The sequence below is a fragment of the Triticum urartu genome, chromosome 7A (genome assembly GCF_056163025.1).
Source record: "Triticum urartu cultivar PI428250 chromosome 7A, HENAU_Tu73, whole genome shotgun sequence".
Lineage (NCBI taxonomy): Eukaryota > Viridiplantae > Streptophyta > Magnoliopsida > Poales > Poaceae > Triticum > Triticum urartu.
Window position 1 is genome coordinate 461,421,335 of NC_141879.1, and position 22,718 is coordinate 461,444,052.

Here is a 22,718-nt window from a genome sequence, read left to right on the forward strand (position 1 = left end):
CTGGAGAGAGCCTGGATATTTCTCATGTCATGTGGTCTGAACTTCTCTCTGCCGTGTCTGAGCGCAAGTGCCCGATATATGGTCCATTCATCATGAGGCTCATTGAGAGGGCCTGGGCACAGATCTATCCCAGAGTGTTGCTGGAAACTGGAGACTTGGTTTCCCATCAGATCAAGCGTCTGAGGAAGAAGGACAATTGGGTCACCCCAGCACCTCAATCCGGGGGTCCGTCTGCTGCTGCTGCCATGGAGACCGAGGGTGGGGCAGCCACTAATGATCACGAGGAGGATCTTGGGCCCTCTAGTGCTGAAACCTCGTGGGCGAAGAAGCTTAAACACAAGTTGAAGAAGCTTTTCTGCATGGAGTCTCATGGTCAGTACATGACTCATGTGGCGGAGAAGCATGCCAGGGTGCACCACAAGGAGCTCATGCGTCATATGGGAGCGACAGTTGCCAGTGGATCTGAGGGTCAGATCACTGAAGAGGAGGAGTGGATTCATCAGCACTGCCCTTGGACCGACTCCGACGCCGAGCAGTTTTCGACCAACGACGGAGATGCAGACGATCACGCTGAGATATGATGTTTGAGATCCTCGGCTTGCCATCACCTGGAGTCGTAGCGCCGCTCTTTTCCCTTGTTGGTGCCTCGCTGCCAAAGGGGGAGAGAGTGTAGGGATTTGTGTTGCTGAGCTTTGAGTTTGTCGTCTTGTGTTTTCTTGTGTGTTCTCTCGGTGTCTTTGTTTGGTTTGGTTTGGTGATCGTGAGACCTAAGTTCTAGACATGTGGTGTGAGACATATGCTCCCTATCGCTACCTTATTACTTATGTCTATTCAGTACTGTAGTATATTATGAGTTACATGCTTGTCCTGTTATATACTCTTCTCTCATATATCTTGTGCTTAGGATTGTTGGACTATAAAATATAGGGGGATTGTTGATCCGGATGTGTGTGTCTTGCTTTCCTTTTGCTCCTCTTTCTAGGCGCACACATTCTGGGGGAGCCCGTCTATATTTTGTAGTTCTTAGTTTTCTTATGTTTATATCTTTTCCTTGTGCAAATCCCTAGTTGTCATCAATCCACCAAAAAGGGGGAGATTGTTACGGCATATCTCTCTCAAGGTAGTTTTGGTGATTGATGACAACATGTTTGCAGACTAATCATGTGCTTTGAGTAGTTCACAGATTCATCCCTGGCACGAGACGTTTTCTTCCCTTCGGAGTGTCATTCAAGACGGTGTAGCTCTCGGTGGACTAGTTGCGTAGAGGGCACCGTACTATCAAGAGGGGGTCCGCTGGGGTATTGCATGGGTGGAATCAACACGTACACATCAACTTCTCACCCTCCGAGCTCTTCCATTTCATAGAAGAGATCTCTCCTCTTTTCTATGTCCTGTCTGGGTCCCAGCGGTAGTACCGCGCAACCCAGCGGTAGTACCGCTGAGGAGCCACAAGCGGCAGTACCGCTCCACAGCGGTAGTACCGCCCGTGACTCCACGGCAGTAGTACCGCTAGGGTGCCTGGCACCACCGCCTCGTCCTCAGCCTCTTTGGAGAGATCCTCTCTCTCTTCTGTGTCCCAGCGGTAGTACTGCACTACCAGCGGTAGTACCACTGAAGGGTCACAAGCGGCAGTACCGCTCCGCAGCGGTAGTACCGCCCGTGACCCCGCTGCCGTAGTACCGATGGGCTGTCTGGCTCCTACCGCCTCCACTCGAGGCCTCTTTTTCTCGTGTTGGGTTTTGCGGCACTAGTTGCGGTTGTAGAGGCGGTAGTACCATTTCAGGAGCGGTAGTACCGCCCTTACCACCACGGTAGTACCGCGTTGGGTCCTATTCCCTACTAGTCTTCTCTGCTCGGCAGTACCGCTGGCTGGAGCGGCAGTACCGCTGACCTAGCGGTAGTACCGCCCCCTCTTAGCGGTAGTACCGCCCTGTGCGGGGCTGGTTGGTGGGGGCAACGGTTGGATTGTTGCCCTCACTATAAAAGGGGGTCCCCTTCTTCCCTTTGACCTACCTCTTCCCCCTCAAGCTCCATTAATGCTCAAGATCCATTAAATGCTCCAAGCTCCATTTTCGCCCGATCTATCTCTCTAGCCAATCAAACTTGTTGATTTGCTCGGGAGTGGTTGAGAAGGCCCCGATCTACACTTCCACCAAGGGATTTTCGATTCCCCCACTCATCCCTAGCGGATCTTGTTACTCTTGGGTGTTTGAGCACCCTAGACGGTTGAGGTCACCACGGAGCCATAGTCCATTGTGGTGAAGCTTCGTGGTTTTGTTGGGAGCCTCCGATTAAGTTGTGGAGATTGCCCCAACCTTGTTTGTAAAGGTTCGGTCGCCGCCTTCAAGGGCACCAATAGTGGAATCACGGCATCTCGCATTGTGTGAGGGCGTGAGGAGAATACGGTGGCCCTAGTGGCTTCTTGGGGAGCATTGTGCCTCCACACCGCTCTAACGGAGACGTACTTCCCCTCAAAAGGAAGGAACTTCGGTAACACATCCTCGTCTTCACCGGATCCACTCTTGGTTATCTCTTACCTTTACTTGTGCAAGCTCTTTAGTGTTGCTTCTCTTGCTTGCGTGTATGCTTGTTGTTATTGCATCATATAGGTTGGTCACCTAGTTGCACATCTAGACAACCTACTTTGATGCAAAGTTTAATTTGATAAAGAAAAGTTAAAAATTGGTAGTTTCCTATTCACCCCCCCCCTCTAGTCAACCATATCGATCCTTTCAACTTGGGGGCTAATGCATATTGCTTGTCTCTTCCTAAGGATGAGCCGGGTGAGCTGTCAACAGTCTCAACTGACTCATGGGGGATATGCAGTTAAGTTCTGTTCTTTACACAGTGATCAATAGGACGGCTCATTCATACTGATTGAACCGGCCCTTGGGGACTACAAATGCAAAATTATGCTATTATCAGCATCCGGTTTAGTTTTAAACCGGACTTGGAGGGAGTTTACGACAGAAGCTTGTAAATTTTTAAAGTCTACAGATTATTCAATCTTATCATAATCAGAAGACTTGGGGGCTGGTAGGATATATAACTTATATAAGTTGGATGACGTACCTTATACTTCTAGCGCATCTGTTTGACCATCTCAATTTCCAAGTCACGGCTGGAGTGTACTTGACTAAGATAACTAGAAAATACTTCACTATTACTCAATTGAGCATAGTGGGAGATATCAAACCTCACTTTCCGTCTTTCCATGACTTCTTGTTTGGCAGAATGTCTCGCTAGTATAGTTGGATTCCCCGACTCAGTAAATCCGGTGCCAGTGATTAAAATGTCATCAACATGAGTCTCTGGCGGGTTAAGTGAGCTTGAAGGTTCAGTAGTTGACGGGTCAATATTGGTTTCATCAACAGACAACTCAGGCATCTCAGGTTGAGTGTTGGAAGCAGGATCTTCTGGTGCAGAGGCTCGCTGGTCCGGTTTAGCAGCTTTAGGATCTTCGGCCGTTTTTGTCGTCTTCGCCTTCTTGTTGGTTTTTGCTTGGCCGCTAAAGAAAATTTGGACAAGTCAGCATAATGGTAAAGATATAAAGGAACAGAAGAAAGATAATTATTCTGACCCAGGGGCAGTCTTGAAAGCCGGCATCTGAGTCTGAGATGAATCACCAGAGGAAGAGCGGGAAATCTCCTGCAAAGATAAGTCAAAGGAATGGAGTGGTTAACGAAAGAAACCCACCAGTAAATAAAAGAGTTAACGTCAAAAAGAACCTTATTTTGGCGTTTTCGAGGAGTGTTTGGTAAACCGGAGGATAAATCTTCACCTCCACTGGTCCGGGTCTGGCGGCGACTCTCATGTTGCTGTCGTTTCAAAAGAAAGTGAGGGTCTAAATAAGCCAAGGGTGTGAAAACCTTACTTTCCGGGTTACTTGCCGAAGTTTCTGCCTTGGTAAAGGTTCTGAGTCGGAGGAAATAATAGTTACCTCTTCTTCAACCACTTGGCTGGCTCCCGTGTCATCCTGGCAATAGTCAGTGTCAATAAGGTGGTTGAAAAACAAGCCAAGAGAGTCAAGGGCTACCTCCGACTCAGAGGTTTCATCCAGCTTAAGAAGATCAGAGGCACTTGGTTTCTTCCTAGATCTCCTGATGGTCTCTTTGGCGACTTTCGCGGCAGCCCTAGCCTTTTTGGCAGCCTCGTGGTCATATTTTGCCTTCCAGAAGTCAGATTTAGCCTGCGGAAGAACAATATATTTGAGTTCACGCAATGTTTGGGTGATGAAGTAAGGTAAAAGAAATCAAGAGACTTACATCTGGCGGCGGGTTAAGCTTGCAGAAAGGATTCAAACCCACTTTGCTGCAGTCTTCAAATTTGCTATTTACAAGCATTATTGCCATTTCAATGATGCCCTCTTCAGTCAAACGCGGAGAGCTATGGCGTAAGGGATCGTCTGTTCCTTCGGTATAAGTACACATCAAGCCGGATCGGCGGCTTAAGGGTATGATCCGCCATGCGACCCAGTGGCGGATTAAATCGACTCCGGTTAAACTGTTTCCTAGCAAGCCTTGGACTTTTCTGATTGTAGGGACAAGTTTCTTGCATTCGGCGGTGGTAAATTTATCAGGGAGTTGATAACTTGAGTCGAGACATTCAACGCGTTAACCCGGCAGTGGATTTTCATCAAACGGCGAGATATCTTTGTAGTAGGACCATGTTTGATTCCAGTCCTTGGGGTGGCTCGGCAGAGCTGCTTGAGGGAAGATGGCATCTCTTCTGCGTTAAATTGAAATTCCACCAAGTTCCAAGTTGGGCCCGTATGTGAACTCATTTTGCCGGTTCAGGTAGAAGTATTCCCTGAAAAGCTCAACACTAGGCTCTTCTTGAAGGTATACCTCAGAGAAAACTTGAAAGTTACAGATGGTTGACACGGAGTTGGGTCCAATGTCTTGCGGATGGAGTTTGAAGAAGTGCAGAACATCCCTAAAGAACTTAGCCGGGTGGCGAGAAGCCCCGGTTCATATGATCAGTCAATACAATAACTTCACCGTCCTTTGGTTGAGGTCTCTCTTCGCCCGGGTCAGGAGCATGGTAATGCATGACACTTTTCTCTGGCAAATATCCAACGGTGAAAAAATCCTTTAAATTGCTCTCAGTGATGATGGAGGGAACCCAGTCACATGTAGTAACTGTCTTTGGCGGCATGGTGAAAGGACAACCTAAAGGAAGGAAATAATTTGCTGGCTCAAGTTAGTTGGTGAGATTACAAGTTAACAATTGCAGTGCATGTTCAGAATGGCGGCTTAAGCAAGGGCTAATGATATATGAAGTAATGATAGGCCGGAAAAGAAAGCCGCCATGACTAAGATATTCAAGGTCTACCAAGAGTGAAATTTGCTAAGTGTTGGGGCAAAACAGGTTCTACAGAGTAAAGCTATAAATTTGGATCTGCAGTTGTTCAAAAAAAGGAAATATAATCTAAATTTACAGAGGCGGCAGCAGAAAAGTGGAGGTGCCCCAGAAGAGATCTATTGCAATGAGGATATGTTCTAAATATCAAAAGCGGGTGCTAAGACTGCTACCGCACAGGACCTACCTTATTTTTGGATCAAAGCTACACGATCTAGCAAGAAGAAGGAGGAGTGGTGATGAACACTGACGAACACCGAAACCCTAAAAGACAGATCCAGGAAAAGGAAAAGGGGAGACTTACTGATACTAGTTGACAGTGGAGGAGTGCCGCGGCGTTTCTGGACCGTTCAGGGTGATGCAGCGGCCGGAGTTGATGAAGGGGACGGAGGTCGACGGAGGCGGAGCTCGTGAGGGCTGGTGCGTCGTGAGGAAGAAGGAGAAGAGAGGAGAATGAGAAGGGGTGGTCTGACCCTATTTATAAGGAAAAGAGTAACAGGCAGGTGCAAAAAACGAGGAGGCCAAATGATGATTATCCAGCTAATTAAACGCCTCGAGTTTCAGAAGGTCATTAAGGATAAAAGATCCGTTAAAAGATGATGTCATGGCGGGTTTCCAAAATTTCCGGAGATGACGTCATGGCAGGTTACAATGTTTCACAAGCAGAGGAAGAAGTATTTTTTCTAAGTGTCGAAGATTGACCTGAACAAGTTCAAATCAACCTGAGGCCTAATGTTGGGGATATGACTATCAGGTATGACCCGCCCAGGAGGGGTCGGGTCAACCACAATGACGGTTCATCCTAGAAGCCCAAGAGAGTATACCAGACGACGATCCATAGATAGGCCAGTAAGAGGCCCAAGCCCAGAGACGGCTTAAAAGCCCGTAAGTGTAAACCGCCATGTATGAATAGACTTGTAATGTAAGGCATGTAAGATACGTCACCGAGCCGGACATGTTGTATGAGTCGGCCGGGACTCTCTAGGCCGCAGGGCGTCAACCCATGTATATAAGGGGACGACCCGGCAGCGGCTTAGGGAAAGAAATACCAAATCGAGAGCCAGGCAAAGCGTGTTTGCTCCCTGGTAATCGAAACCCTAGTAATACCACCTCAACTGGAGTAGGCCTTTACCTTCACCGCAAGGGGCCGAACCAGTATAAACTCTCCGTGTCCCTTGTCCCGTTTAACCCCTTTAAGCTAACCTTGTCGCAATGGTTCCACAACTAAGTTCTTCCATGAGGACATCTGCCTTGACACTTCCATGACACGAATGGAGAAGCGGCACTTGAACAGCAGATGCATCGTGGACTCTCGCACATGATTGCAAAGTGGGCAACGATCACAGCATGGCCACCCACGATGCTGCAGCCTGTCTGCCATCTAGAACCGATTTTGTGTGACCAACATGCAAAAAACTTACATTTTCGTTCTTATATTATGAAACAGAGGGAATGGTAAACACATTTTCTTTCCTTGTGTTGATGTAATGGAGCAGCTGTGATCCTAGATTTGATTAATCTGGTCTGTTGTAGAGGAGCTGGCAGAGGAGTGCGCTGCGAGTGACAGAGCTAGGAAAGAAAAGGTAAGCGAGCGAGTACCTCACTGTTTCGGTGCCCCTGTTGGATCAATTTTGGAAGCAAATTCCCTGCCTTGATTTAATACCTTTTCACCTTGCATGCAAATATGCACGTCTAGGGAATTCTCTTCCTTTAATCCATCAGCATGCGACAATAATATGTGAACACCGGCATTAGTCGTGGCCATATCAGTAGGTGTGTATCTATCTATGCAGATTCCTGTACTGCGGGTTCATTACAAGGAAAGACAGGGGGATTTTGCAAATATGTGTGTGCTGACTGGCTCGGGCCCGAGCAGTCCAGTTGTCGCTCTGTGATTGGCCCAAGACCAAAGTTGCACATTGGATGCAAGTTGTAGGACTGGGTAGGTTCATTTTACAAGTTGTAGGACTAAACCATCACATCTCGGACAAGTTATAGGACTCCCAGTGCTTTTACCTCTTCTCAAAGCAAAGCTGCACATACACGATAACTTCATGTACGTTGAAACTTTGCCAGACGCCTGCACAGATAAAAGGTAACACTTGCTCTTCAAGTTGGACATTCACAAAAGGCAACACTTGCTCTTAAAGTTGGACATCCACAAGACGTTTGACTCTGTTAGATGGGATTACATCCTTGATCCCTTTAGCGGAGGTGGTTCCCTAGTCGGTTCAGTGACTGGATCACCGCCTTGCTAGCCACATCTTCATCAGGGTCCTCAATGGGATATCCGTCCTCCACCTCCACCCCCACCCCCACCCCCACATCCTGCATGGGAGGGGGTGCGGCAAGGTGAACCATGTCACCATTGCTCATTGTTATTGCCGTCGACCCCCTACAACAAATCATGGATGTGTTTACTAAGCACAAGATTGGTGGAAGAGGGGCCACCTTCCGCACCTCACTTTATGCCGAGGACACCTCTATCTTTGTTGCCCTCATCAAGCAGGACGTCCATAATCTGGCAACCATTTTGGGCTCTTTTGGTGAGGTGACTGGTCTTTCCACCAACTTTCAAGAGAGCTCTATGGTTCCTATTTGCTTTGGCAACCCCAACCTTGCCGACATCCTGCAAAACTTACACCATACGAGCTTCTTTCTCAATCAAATATCTTGGTCTACCACTCAGCTCAAGAGAGTGGATTTCCAACCGCTCGAGGATAACATGTGGCAAAGCTCCCTCCATGGAAGGGGAGGAATATCACTACGATTGGTCGAACTACTTTGGTCAAGTCTGTCCTTATCTTGCAGGCAATATATCACATCACACCTCTAGTCGTCATTCCTAGAGTTGTCAACAACACCAAGAAGACGGAGCGGGCCTTCCTTTGGTCGGCGGTGGACAAGACCTTGGGCACGAAATGCAAGGTGAATTGGGAAACTAGGTGCCGCCCCACCGACCTTGACGACCTCGAGAAATTTGCAAGGAACTTGCCGTTGCTCTGGCCATGGCTTGAGCAGAACAACCCAACCAAGTTGTGGATTGGCATGCATGGGCAACCCTTGTGACGCTGTGCGCACGGAGTTTTTCTATGCCTACACCTGCATCACCATAGGTAATGGGGTTAAGGTGCCTTTCTGGGACACGCCATGGCTGGATGGGAAGAGGCCAAATGACATTTCCCCCTTGTCCATGAGGTCTGAAAGAGAAAGAAGTGGACTACTCGCCAGACCCTTGCTGGGAATGCGTGGATTAAACAAATCAAGTTGACCGAGCATTTTTTTCATGGATCATCTTCTCGAGTACGCAGAGCTTTGGAGCATCCTCTCGCATGGTCAGCTTAACAATGGTTTGAAGGATGTAATTTCTTGGAAGTTCGCGACAAGCAGTATCTACTCGACCAAGCCTAGGTACAAGGCTCAATTCCATGGCGCCACCCTCACTTCAATGAACAAGACTATCTGGAAGACTTGGGCCCCTCTGAAGGCCAATTTTATTGCTTGGTTAACCATTCAGAATAGGATTTCGACCACCAATCGCCTGCCTAGGAGAGAATGAGAGAAATGTGCACTTTGACCCCTCAGTAAGAGGGCCAATGAGATGTCCATGCATATTTTATCCGGGTGTTGCTTCACCATGAGTGGTGTGGAGAATGCCCAAGGATTGGTTTGGTTTGGACTCCCCTGAATTTATCTATGTGGGCGGGTGAGAGAAGCATCAAATCTTGGTGGACAAGAATGACAACCCCCAACATTGCAAACCGAAAGACGATAGCCTCCCTAATCATGCTTGTCGACGCTCTCGAATGAGCAAAACGCTCGTGTCTTCCGAAAGAAATCAATGCTACCATGCTACATCCTAAAGCTTATCAAGGAGGAGGCTAAGATTTGGGTCATCGAACGAAATAATTGGGTAATTTGATGCCACGAGAGTAGAAGCCTTTCCTTTTGTATGTCTGACGTCGATGCACTGCGCTCTCTTTTGAGCAGTAACTCTGTATTAATAAATGAGGCAAATCTTTTGCCCCGGTTTCAAAAATAAGTATTTGCTCTGCGGATCACATAATTCTGCTCCAACACCGAAAGATGTCGGCGTACGACAATCTATGGGGCCGAGAAGCCTCTTTCGGTTCGGTGTGGCGCATGCAGCACACAAAGAGCAGCAACAACCACACACAACACACGAGTGTTTACCCAGGTTTGGGCCGCAGTGACGCGTAAAACTCTACTCTTGCTTCGGTTGTGGATTGATGTGTTAAAAAGCCTTCTCTTATAGAGAGCGCGACCTTGCCGACAGGACGCTTGGGAGGCTGCTAGACTACTGCAAATGGATAGGGTTTCGGCCATTGTAAAGGTTTTCCCGGCCCTTCTTTTATAGATGAAAGGGGTCGCCACAGTGAAAAACAATAATTACAAGGTGAATAGTGGCTATAGTGCTATCATAGCTAACACTGACGGCATAGGACAAACGCATTTAATGCGTTGTTAGGTGTCATGCTAGGTTGAATGCCCGCAAGGGAGTTTTGTTCCACTTGTACCGCTAGCCAAGCTACCTTTTATTACCGCGTGCCCGTGGACGGGTGTTGGTAAAGTTGTTCTTCAGGCGGTGATCCGCCATGTGTCCCGACAACTTCTACCTAACCGCCTGCACGCCCACCACCTGTCGGCAAGCTCCTGGCCGGTAGATGCGGCGAGCGGTGGAGGGACCTTGAGCTTGCCAGCCTTGATCTTGCCGGTGATGTGGAAAACACATTGCCGGGAAGGTAACTTCTCGGCAGCCTGAGTCTTGATCTTGAGATGATCTTCTCGATGACCTGCCTCGAGGTCTTCTTCTTCATGGTATTATTCACCATGACTTGTGTATCTTGGGATGGATCTACCTTTTGCCATGCCTTTTCCGACATGGAGGCTACCACTTGCCGATGCATAGTGAGGGGTATAAACACCCGATGTTTACAACACTGACAGGAGCCCTTGGGCCCAGGCCAGGCACGCGTGCACAACGTTTGTCTGGGCTAGGCCCATTAACACGCACCGGCCTCCGCGTGGCGAACGGTAACTGCCACCCACTACCTTTTACTGTGTGCTGATGATATCGGATCTTCGCATTCATTGCGAGATCGTGGGGGAGATGGAACGGGATGCAAGTGGGGATCATGTGCCTGAAAAGGCACACCACGGCGTGCGGTGAAAGGCCAGCCCCCCTTCTTCCCCATAAAAGGTAATGTCGGGAGCGTTGCTGAATTCACACATCCCCAATTCCATGTCCCGCTGCTGCTACCTTCGTCTTCCTCGCACCACTGCACCTCGTTGCGCCGCTTGCTTCCGCCTCCCTCCATATCCCTTTCTCCTAGCCATGGTTCCCAAAACAAGGGCGACCAAGGATGCGGAAAAGACAGGGAAGGCGCCGGAGAAGTCGAAGAAGGCGATGCCGGCGCAGATGCGGAGGGAAAACACTTTTTTCCCGCTGGCGTTGAAAGTCTCCGACCTCATGGCCCGATACTCATTCCAATGGTCAGTGAAGACCAAGGACCATGAAGCCGTCGAAGTGTTGCCCACAAGTGTACCTGCCGGCGCAGATAAGTTCGCATTCTTCACCGGATATTTTTATTGTGGATTGCTCCCTCCTTTCTCGGCTTTCTTTGATGAGGTGATGCGGACCCAGAATTTTCTAGGTGAGCCGTCTCTGGTAGATTGAAGGTGACTCTGTTCCGCCATCAGAAAACGTGCCTCTGTTCCGCCATTTTTATTCACCTCAGATTGAAGGTGACGCCATCTCTGGTAGCGTGACATGGATCTCCGTGCTGCCCGCTTGACCCTTGAGATGGTAGGCGCTGACTTTCTCTAGCGTCGGATAGCCCCATTGAAAAGGAGGAGCCCCCACTCCTTTGATTCAAAGGAATTTTATAGGATTTTTGAAGGATTGAAATCCTTTGAAAATTTTCCTACGTTTGTCCTTTGATTTATAGGATTGAATCCCACAGGATTTTTACCAATGAAATCTTTTATACTACATTTTATAGGAAATCTAAACATCCACTCTAACCTCTTTTTACAATTCCTTACTTTTTCCGTAAAATCAAACGCTCCTTGCTAATCCTATAAGATTCAAGTTGGGCATGACACTCCAATCCTGTACTTTTCCTATTCCTGTGTTTTCAAAATCCTGCGAATCAAAGAGGCCCTGAAAAGGAGGAGCGCCGACACAATGCGGATCCGTCCCGGTCTCGCCAACATCCTATATGCCATTTTAATTCTCTACAGCAATCTCTTGAGTTGATTTGCATGATGACGACAAATGATTAACAAAGAATAAAGCGATTGCTCAGGAACGCAACAAAAGGGTGTTTTCTGATGGATTATATCATTGCGCTACCAGTAGAGTTTAGAAGACCTATTGGACTGTACTCTGACATCTACGATGCACATCTAGAGTCAGAACTCAGGAGCAGGCTGCAGTTCAAAGACTCGCCTAAATTGATCTAACTTCCAATGGAATTTGGCTACCCACATCCGTACCAAAATGATAGAACATTATCAGCCTTGTTTCAACGGTGCTCATCTCTCCTAACTTAAGCTACAACATGCTCGCTACCCATGGAACACCTCCTGGGTTTCAGACCTGTACACAGCGTCAGCTTTCGTTCTGCAGTCCGGCCTGATCTTGCAGAAACAGCAGCTGAAGAGTCCCTTGCGAGGCCGCGGAGCCCTGTGCTTGTCGTGCGGCTGGGACTTCCGAGAGGGGGCACACGCACCACACGGTAGAATCTCAGAGAAACAGCCACCGCGGCGACGACCTTTGACTTCGTCGACCATTGGCGTGCGCTCTCCAGCTCTCGAGGCGACATTCCCTGTAGTGGATGCTTCAGGAATGACAGAGATTTTCTGGTAGCTCAGGATCCTCGACTCCGCATCTCCCGCATCGCTATCTGCACCATGAAGGCATCCCAGGATGTGAGATGCTTTCTCCTTGGGTTGTTGTCCTGGGAGCGGTGGCGAAGGGCACTCCCTTCTGGATGAAGCTACGGTTCTGCAGTCCGTGGTGACTGGATTCTGCGCCTGTTGACCTTCTCTGGATTGCATGACCAGGCTGACCGACGAATTCTTGGATACAATCCTATTGCTGATGGAGATTGGAGAAAGATTGATCCTAATGTCCACGTTGCACTTGAGCAAATTCTGCAGAGAAACCACAAGTGGCATCCAGAAGCTCTCTGATGTTGGTACCTCCTCAGGATGACAGAATTGTAACTCAGCGACGGCCACACCTGCAATCCGAAAATAAATAGAATGAAAATCTGGCTTGAAACATCCTCAGCGAGCATGCAATGGTGCTTATATAATAGTATGTTACCATTGCTGATTGCTCACACTGTGCCAATTGCTATAGAAGATCAGAACTCTGAGGATAGTGCACGCGTTAAAAGAAACAAGGACTCTGGCCATGATGTACCATCTGATGGTGAACAATAACTTATGTTGGCAGGTGCGAACATTTGCTACATGATACATTGTTCAGTATGTGTTTTTTGGAATGCAGCATTGAGCAACTAGCTGGATAAAGATGTATGGTGGATCAACAGGAGAGAAGGACTACATGAAGCAGGGACATGACTTCATAAGATAGAATGACAAATGAATCTTGCTTCGAAACAAAGTAAAAGTTCTAACACATCGTTATATCAATTACCTTGGGTTGTGTACAGGGATGACAACTTTCCATCTTTCTGCAGCAGATTATGAAGTGACTTAGATGTGCAGTTTTCAAGAGCCTTCATCCATATCGTCTCCAGTACATCTGGATCTCCTAAATTCATATCCAGACATCCGAGTTTGTTCTGGTAGCACAGATGAGAACTGGTCTCTAAGCTTTCATCTTTCAGGGCAGCAGCCCCGTCGTCTGCACAATTAATAGCATAATTATCAGAAAAATAGACACCTGTAATCAGAGATTTGTTTCATAATGATATTTGATATAGGGAACAATTTGAGATATTCGGCATTAATGCAGCATGCCTTTTTCAGACGGAGAATACGGGGTACCTGTTTGACTCTCTGTGAACATGCTTGAAACTGCAGTATCATCTAGGGCTTCTAGGCAGTAAGGCTCTCTCATATTGAACTGTAACAGAGCGGCGGTGAGCCAAGTGGACTGGTTCTTTGTGGTTTTCAATTGCTTTTCGGTTTCAGAAAGTATTTCCAGCGCATTCCTAAGTTTGTGCACGTCCACCTCAGCAGCTGAGAAGTTGCACAAATAGGGTTAGATGGATATGGAAATAATAGATCCATGTACTACACTGTAAGCTTATACACACACATAGGGATAGTGCTATAAATCGTCAACAAAATCGCAGATTTGTGTGCCGCTATGTCTCATGTAGCTCACACAACTTTAAAGTTTGCCCAGGAAGGGAAGTGGACGTACATGTATTTTTGCCAGTAACTTTCCTAACTTCTGAAGAATCTGAGGGGTGCTTCGCAGCTAAAATATCCATGATAAGATTTGCAAGCTGAGCCAATAGCTGCATGGGATCGACCTTTGAACTCAAAAGCTCCCTAGCCCTCCGGACAATGGTAGCAGCATCTGATGACATAGACAGATTAAGAAGATCAAGCAACTCTTCATCTGAGACATCACCTATCTGCCAAAATATAATTGGAGGTTATTTATAGGTCGAACGAAGAAAAAAAGAAAACATATTTTCTGATGATATATATGAAGTTAGAGAGCTTGAGTAAATCAACTTACTAGGTCGTATGTCACTGATTTGCTGATCCTTTTTCCGAGCAGAGTTAGTTGGTCAAGCATTTGAACTGCATCCCGAATGGAACCACTTGCCTTGCGAGCAAGAAGCTCCAGCGCTTCGGCTTCGAACTCCATTCCTTCTTTTGTGCAAATCTTGCTCAATCGGCGGACAATCTCTGCATCGTCTATCTTGCAAAACCTATAGCTCTGGCACCATCCAGCAGAGTTGCTTGGTAGTTTATCAATGTCGGATGTTATCATGACAAATATTGAGCTTGCAGGGATCCCTTCAAGGCTACTGTAGATGGAGTACCAGCCCTCCTTATCCATATGTTGGCAATCATCTACAATAAGTACCTTGAAGTGTGAAGAAGCAGGAACTTCACAGGCATTCCTGAGCAAGACAGCAACTCTAGATTTGCAATCCAGTTTGGAAGCATCAACCTCTACCACACTGCTGCTGTTTCCTGAGAATATGGCCACGCATTCCTCGCAGTGCCCACAGGGCTGGTTCCCACCTGGAGAGAGGCAATTCAGCGCCGCTGCAAATACCCTAGCCGCGGATGTCTTGCCAATGCCATGCGGACCATGGAGGAGATAGATTGGAGCAAGCTTTCCTTGAGAAACGGCATTTGAAAGAGACTGTGCAACAACATCCTGTCCAGCCAGCTCAGAGAAGGACTTTGGCCGGTACTTCTGGAGCAAGCTTCTCGCGCCTTCCTGGGGCTCACTCCGACCGAGCTCTTCCCCTTCAATCACCAGAGAGAAAGCCCTGTCCTTGGCAGCTCTCGACATCCCAGGGATCGCAGAGCAGCAGTTCTGGTTATGAAGCGCCGCCTTCACCCGCGCGTTGGCCTTGATTATGTTGATCGGAGAGTTGGCGAGGCGGCCGCCAAACTCCTCCCTCCTCCTCTGGACATGATCATACATGTTGTAGCTGAAGCTGTGCCTGCCGTAATTGCTTGCCTCCACGTCATCTTCCTCGAGGGAACACCCCTCCCAGATGGTCTTCTTGGCCGAGAACTTGGCCAGCGAGTTGGTGTCTGGGTCCCTCAGAGATCTGGACCTCATGACGGCGACCAGAGCCCTCGAGATCGGGATATCAACCGAATGCCGCCTCCCCTCAATCATCTTGCAAGGCTTCCAATCAACTCCACAGGCTGGTTGTAGGACTGCAGACGGCTGAATCCTGCAATGCGGACGAGTGTTCAGGAACAATTTTTGACTTGTGGCAAGAAAAGCACATGCATTGCACGCTAGTAACAAAAAAAATTGAAACATGAAGCAGATCCCCCATCTAAAATTTCCATCTATTTTTAGATACTTGGTGACAGCAAATGCAGGCCTTTTTCTAAATAAATAAACAGGAAATGCAGGCCATGGACTGCGATTTTTTAGGAAACAAACTCCCTCCCGCTGCGATTTACCCTAAACAGTATTTACCACGCAGGTTTTGAGCAAATCAATCTTGCACTGGTAAAAAAAAGTCGCAAAGAAGAAGATGGTAAATCGTGAATGCAGAATGCATCTAAGAAGAGAAAACAAGAGGAAAGAAAAAAACAACCTGGGAGGGGGCGCAATTCCCCATAGAGGAATGCACCTCAAGGAAGGCAAAGAAAAGAAAAGGAAGAATCAGAGAATCTCGGCGACACGCGAACCGAACAACCAGAAGGGAACCGAGCACGAACAGAAGAGGAAAGGTGGGGATTCGAACCGAAAGGAAGCTTACACTACGTCCCTGCCACCCCGAAGCCGTCCACCGCCGCCGACGACGACGACGAGGAGACGAAAAGCGGCACAGCCTTTAGGCACCGGCACCGCCACGCTCCAGTCCCCTCCCGGTATTTACCAGCACCGCCGCCGCCGCCGCATTAATGACGCGAGCGAAGCGGGGGGAGGCGGGGTGGAGGGGCCGCAGGAGCAAGAAGAAGACGAGGGGCAGCCCAGTGGCAGGGCGCGTAAATACGGCCGAAGTCGACGGATGGTTAGCCCCGCGAGGCCTGGGTGGAGACTGGCGTAGAGGAAATCGGAGGCCTGGCCGCGCCTCGGGCGGCGTGCCATCGCCCGTCGGTGGCTCTACAGCCGTAGATACCTGTGAAGAGCAGGGGCATGCTCGTCTTTTGGCGAGAGGATGTCACGGCCGAATCGTAACGGACGGGGCAGTGTTGGCCGTGCGCCGAGTCCATGACAGGTTGGACCCTGGCCCACGCGTCGGCGACCGAGTGGAGCGTGAGCGACGGTGTGGCCGAGGGGGTGGCGTCAGATTTACTGTTGCTGATGCCGGGGGCTCGTGACCCCACCGCTTCTTGTGCTGTGCTCTGCTCGTCCTTTGCTCATCCTTTACTGCCAGAATAACTCTGTTTCGCCCAAAAGCAAAATTTGGCTTTCCTGGCATGGCCTCGTTTTTATTTCCTGCGTAAATTGCACGTCAAACGGCAATCACAGTAGTACCGTTTGAAACGCCGGTTTTCCTAAAAAAAAAATTATGGACCTAATTTGTTTGTTTGACAGCACGAAATTGTCCCTGTCAGAGGACATTTCGTCATCCCCCGGGTTTTGTCCAACTACACGCACGCACGGATGGTTGCCGAATTCGGAGTACAATTCTGAAGATTTGTGGAGATCAATCAAGAGGAAATTATGTGTTTCAGACGGAAATACTATGATAGCACAAGATTGTCTTTTTTGCCACCCGAGGACATTTCATCGTCGTCTGATTTTTTTTTTGTAGGACGAAATTATCTTTGGCGTAGTACTACTTGATTTGTTTATCATCTGATAATTTGGAGCCTACCCATGTTACGGAAACTGTGATGGTTGCACACTTGCACTGTTCTCTGTTTTGTATGCTACTATGCAGCACCCACCTTGAGCATTTGTTTCTTGTGCCAGGAGAGGAGAGGAGGATGGAATGGATGTCTGGGACCTTCTTTTCTCCGGAGCACATGTTCGTGGCATTATTTATCTCACTTCTTTTAACGGGGATACGACACCACGGGGGGACCAAGGTTAGTTGGGTGCGGCGATCGTGTTTACTCATTTTCTAATCACCGTTTCATTACTACCGCTAGTGAATAGGCAAGGGAGCTGGTGATGAGCTACAGTAGTAGTAGTAGTCTCGACTCTGCTCGCTGCGCTGCTGAAACAAATGTTGGCTTTTAATCATGAGATGAGATTATCCCACCCATTAAGATACGATCGCACCATCATGCCCGAATCTACAGGATAAGCATTCCCAAATCAGACAGTTCCTCATGCTTATCATTTTCTTTGAAACATATACTATGAAGCTTAGCCGGCCTGTGTTCTTAATCATGCTAGATCACTACAGTACGCTCATGTGATTAAAAACAGGAGCCTAACAGCGGCAGTGTAGCTCGCCGTGAAAAGGTCCCACTTTTGGTTTGACCCTTGGTTTGGCTTCCATACAACCTATGGTCTAGGAGCCAACAGTGCTGAGCACGACACTAATAATATCCCGTCATACTGCATGCTCCTTCACCTCGATATAGGCACTTTCTTATGGGCACTAGAGTGGGAATTGATGAAGCGCACTAGTATTAAGCTAGGTAAAATGAATCACCATGACAAAGCATAATCGACAAAGCGCGGCGCTTCTACAGTGAGAATTGCTGGAATGGGCTGGGATGGAATCCCATGCATTGCATGCAATTCCGCTACGGACATGTGGCAGCAAAAGCTGGAAAAGAATCCTATATCTTTCTTCCATCTCCACGCCCCATGCCACCACTCTCTCTCATTTTTCTCTCTATCTTGTTTGTGAAAAAGATGCACATGCACCAGCTGTGAAAGTCCGCAGTACAGAGAGAAGGGGGCCGTCTGCTGCGCTGTGTGTGACTGTTGGAGCAGACAGGACAACAAGTGTTCCATCCATCCATCTGTCCACGACACGGCAAATGCCAAGGGTAAAATCCAGCTTTCCTCGAGACACAAGAGAAGAGAACCCATCTTTACTGAACTGCATTGACTGGACACTGGTCGGTGCCCGTAGCTTTGTACTCCCTCCATTTCACAATATAGTGCTTTCTCTATTCTCGTGCTTCAACTTTGACCGTAAATTTAACTATTAAGACCGATTGCGGCGGGAGCAAAAATTATATCAGTGAATTCGCATTCGAAAGAAGTTTTCAATTATATAATTTTTTCTCCCGCCGCAGTTGGTCTCATTGGTTAAATTTATGGTCAAAGTTAGACCTCGGGAAGCGCGGACGCATTATATTTTGAAATGGAGGGAGTATAGCAATGCTGCGGCTACAGTGAAAGATCTCCATGGAGGCAGCAGACGCAAGATTTTGTCAGGACGTAAACGCGCCATCAATGGAGTACTTTCCTGTCATTTGTAGGAGGACACCGGTCCTTGTTCTGAATCTCTGGGGAAAAATTTATGGAGGGGGTAGACTTGAGGTTCAGAATCACATGGACCATTCGACCTCTAGTTTAACCACTTAAACCGGGCAGCCACGTTTCAGGGAAAGAGGAAGCGTATTTTGCATCCTAAAAGTCATTTTTGATCGCCATGGCAACTGAGGTTACAGTGGGAGATGGTCAACGGGCCAACTTTTGGCATGATCGTTGGTTGCTTGGACAATGCCCCAAAATCATTGCACCTGCTCTTTTCAAGATCTCAGCAAGAAAAAACAGAACGATCCATGAGGCACTGCAGGCAGAAACTTGGCTCTCGGACCTTTCTAGGGGACTGACCGACCAAATGCTACCGGAACTGTTGCGGCTTGCGGCGTTGCTTGATACAGTACAACTGCACGATGGACAGGACGACTCGATCGCCTGGCATTTCACGGAGTCACATGAGTACACAGCGAGATCGGCCTACCTTCTGCAGTTCGAGGGCTCGGTTCCCATGGAGAATTACAATCTAATTTGGAGGGCGTGGGCGCCTGAGAAATGTCGGTTCTTCATCTGGACTGCGGCGCTTGGGAGGATCCTAACTGCAGATGTCTTGCTGCGCCGCGGATGGGAGAACAACTATTTCTGTACACTATGCGAGCGAAACCTGGAAACAACGGCACATTTGTTCTGGGACTGCCCATGGTCCAAACAAGTTTGGCGCAAGATCGCACGCCTAACCAACATGTCGGCGCTCCAGCCACAATCCTGGAACAATCAGACAAGCATCATCGGATGGATGGCACACTGTCACAACCAAGCCGCTAAGGAGAACAAGAAAGGAACACTGTCCTTGCTACATCTTGTCCCATGGGAGTTGTGGAAGGAAAGGAACAGGAGGACCTTCCAACAGGAAGCTCTGTGCTTAGACTCTTTCGTTACTAGATTAAGAGAGGAGATCACACTCTGGAATCTCGCGGGAGCTGGGATTCCTTTCGGTCCTGGCTAAATCTGTAGGCAGTGTGGTGTTTTTTGTGTTTCTCTTTCCTTTCGCTTGTGCCCGCCCGCTCTTGTTTTGGTGCTACTATCTGTAGCCCACCCCCTGTCCTTTTTCTCTGATCAATGAATTTGGTAGATTCTACCAACATTCAAAAAAAAAGTCATTTTTGATGGATCCATATCCCCCTTGACTCAAATACCACATAATTTTAACTCTGAAAACTGTCAAAACAAAAGAGGGGAGGGGCACGTAAGTCGATGACGTTGACCTTACATGTTTCCCCCCTTCTCCTCTTCCCCTCTTCCGGTGCCCTGGTCTGACTGGGGGAGGGGGAGGTGGCGTTTTGAGGGTTTCCTTGCCCTAGTCAGATAGGAGGAAGAAGGGTAGGGTTTTAGGGCGTGATCATATCAGGTGTTTTATTTTTTATCGGACAGGGGTTGGGAATGATCAAGTGGGGTTTGTTTGGCATGATCATGATCATAAACATGCGACCGTTCATGAAAAAAAACGATTGTTTCTATAAAAGGGAAAGAAGGAGAAAAGAGGGGTCTATTTTCGCAACAATTGTTGATGTGATTTATGAAGTGATTGCTCTGAATTGTGTGTTGATCAAAGCTTTATAATTTTGAAACACGTGTTGAAGATCCACCAGATGGTATGGATTATCTTTTTGCTCGGTTTCACTATTTTGGAAATTGTTGAAAGTTAATCGGCTGGAGGTTGAGATTCTTGTGGACAGAACCAGACTGGGTTATGCAGAAGTTTTGGCACATGCTACTAATATGTATCATGTGGAAAGAGGGCACTGGAGTTACCAACTGCACCGGCTAGTTCCTGACAAAATACTCACCAATTGTGTGTTGTTTTTTCATGATGATGCATCAGCTAAGAAGGTGGACATTGGACCAACTTATGGGGAATTTGCTGACATGTATGTGGAGGAAAGTGAGAAAGTGTTAGTGCAAAATGCAAAGTAGGGAAATGAAGGAACTACAGTGGAGGGAATTCAAAAGATGTAGAGAGAACATATTTAGAACTAGTGGAGCAGAGGAATTCAAATAACATAGACTAGACAAATTAGGATGATGCGGTCTTCATTCCAGTTAAAGTTGCTGAAAACTATTCCATGCACAAATGAAGCAAATTTTCTTTTATCAGTGATATGATTGTGGAAACAGATTTGGTGGATGAACTGCTTTTAGCAAAGTATGCTAGTGATGCAGAATAAGACATAAACATTAGCATTGATGATATGCAAGAGGTCTCAACCTTTGTGGACGAGAACCATTGCATTCCACGAAGAGAAAAGAAACTAGTCACATCAACTGTAGTTGCTAGCAAATATGCCAGGCTTATTGGAGCAAATCCCAATTGGAAGCAACGAGACATAAGGAAAAAATGCTTGAGGAGCTCTTTGCTAATGTGACCATTGCATAGTGCAAGAGGGCAAAGAAAATGGCCATGCAGGAAATGTTGCATTCTATAGAAGGAGAGTATTCAAAAGTTTTTTAACTGTCGGTTAGAGCAGCTCAAAACAAACCCAGGTAACATAGTTACAGTAGAATTGGATCTATGTGAAACGGATAGCCCATATCTTTTCAGAGGTTTTACATGTGTTTTGATGCATGTAAAAAGGTTTCTAATTGGGTGTAGAAAAGCAGTAGGGGTTGATGGGTGTTTATTTAAAGGGGCTTGCTATGGCATATCTTATGTGCTATAAAAGAGTTCCAAACAATCAAATGTATCATGTTGATTGGACATTTGTTGAGAAAGAGACATATTAATCATGGTTCTGGTTTCTTGAAGAACTTCACATGGATTTGAAAATAAAAGATCATGGGATGTGGTTGGGTATTTATCTTGGATTAGCCAGAAGGAGTTAGGTCTATTGAGGACATTTTCCCAAAATCAAAGCATTGAATGTGTGCAAGACACATATATGCAAATTGGAAGAAAAAACACCCTGAACATTATCTAAAAGGTTTTGGAGGTGTGCTAAATCTCCTAATAGAGTATTGTTCAACTACAATAGAGCAAGGCTTGCATAGTTCATTGTTGAGGGAGCTAAAGACATGATGAACACTAATCGAGTGCACTTGAGTAGGGCCTACATGAAGTGGAGTCCAATTGTGATTCTGTTGACAACATGTGCGGATCTTTTAACAACTTTTGTTAGCAAGGTACTTAGCTACTATCTCCATGCTTGAGCAGATCGTATATAAGATCTTGGTCTGGATATATGAAAATAGGGCAAAGTTAGTTAAGTGGAAAGGAGCATTTTGTCCCAACGCAGTCAAAAAAAATCAAACAAGACATAAAGAGAGCTGAGAATTGCCACGTTCTATGGAATGACAAAGAGATATTTGAAGTGCAAGAGCATGGGAGGTTCAATTCATGGTCAATATGGAAAAATGGACTTGCTCATGTTGATATTTGCAGTTCTTAGGATACCATGTTGTCATGCCATTAGTGCAATCTACAAAACCGGAAGGAAAATTGATGCTTACACTTCCATTGAGGTGCACATCAAGATATAAGATCAATCCTTAAAACTTGTGGAGGGAGAAGAAAGTTGTCCCATTTCAACTAACCCAAAACCTAAACCCCTTGGAGACACCTATGGATATATGTTCTTTATAGTCATGTTCTGGTATATGCCATGTCACACACACACACACAAGTGCTTGTGAGAATGTGGTTTATGCTCATTTCCTTTATCTCACACACTAGTTAGTGCAAAAGCATGCTTTATGGTGATATATTGTCACTTCGCATCACACCATGTTTATTTTAGAGGGACCTTGCTCTAAATTCTCAGGTTATACACTGCTTGTAAATTTATATATTTAACCGTGTAAGCATTAATTGTAGTGTATGTTGACGTTCAAGAATCAACTTTCGACGACGGCGCTTTTGCTTGTCGCGGGTGGTTTATCGGCTCTGCGACAGAGTGCCCGCTTAGATGAAGCCATGCTCGACATCATCTATGGTGAAGATGATGAAGACTCGAGCGTCAGCGCCCCCTACCCGGCACGTGAAATATCGCGTGTGGAAAACACGACACCAGGGATGAGAGACACACCCTTTTTGGTTGGTGTTGCGCACTAACACGCTCGAGATGTTTACCTAAGCAATGGCAATTTTTTACCCAAGTTTGGGCCACTGTAAGTGTAAACCCCTACGTCCTGCTAGATTTTATTCACTTGAGCTAATGAACTTGAGGCTAAAGTGCTGAAATCCCTTGTC

At 47.1% G+C, this 22,718-nt stretch overlaps 1 protein-coding gene across 1 annotated transcript; it reads right to left on the bottom strand.

Moving 5' to 3' along the window:
- Positions 1-11,663: 11,663 nt before the first annotated feature.
- On the bottom strand, positions 11,664-16,115 carry LOC125522495 (protein STICHEL-like 2). The gene is made up of 6 exons (XM_048687555.2): positions 15,837-16,115; positions 14,111-15,296; positions 13,787-14,003; positions 13,405-13,599; positions 13,052-13,261; positions 11,664-12,629 (listed from the first exon to the last, which is right to left on the bottom strand). The coding sequence occupies exons 2-6, from the start codon at positions 15,236-15,238 to the stop codon at positions 11,953-11,955; spliced, it is 2,427 nt and encodes an 808-aa protein (XP_048543512.1). The 5' UTR covers positions 15,239-15,296; positions 15,837-16,115; the 3' UTR covers positions 11,664-11,952.
- Positions 16,116-22,718: the final 6,603 nt, after the last annotated feature.

Bases quoted from the DNA above. Each gene is read 5' to 3' on its own strand.
- LOC125522495 (XM_048687555.2), bottom strand. From the start codon at position 15,238: ATGATTGAGGGGAGGCGGCATTCGGTTGATATCCCGATCTCGAGGGCT. The intron at 14,004-14,110 runs GTAAGTTGATTT...ATATTTTGGCAG, and splicing joins AATCAGTGACATACGACCTA to ATAGGTGATGTCTCAGATGA. The intron at 12,630-13,051 runs GTAATTGATATA...TTCGGATTGCAG, and splicing joins ATCCCTGTACACAACCCAAG to GTGTGGCCGTCGCTGAGTTA.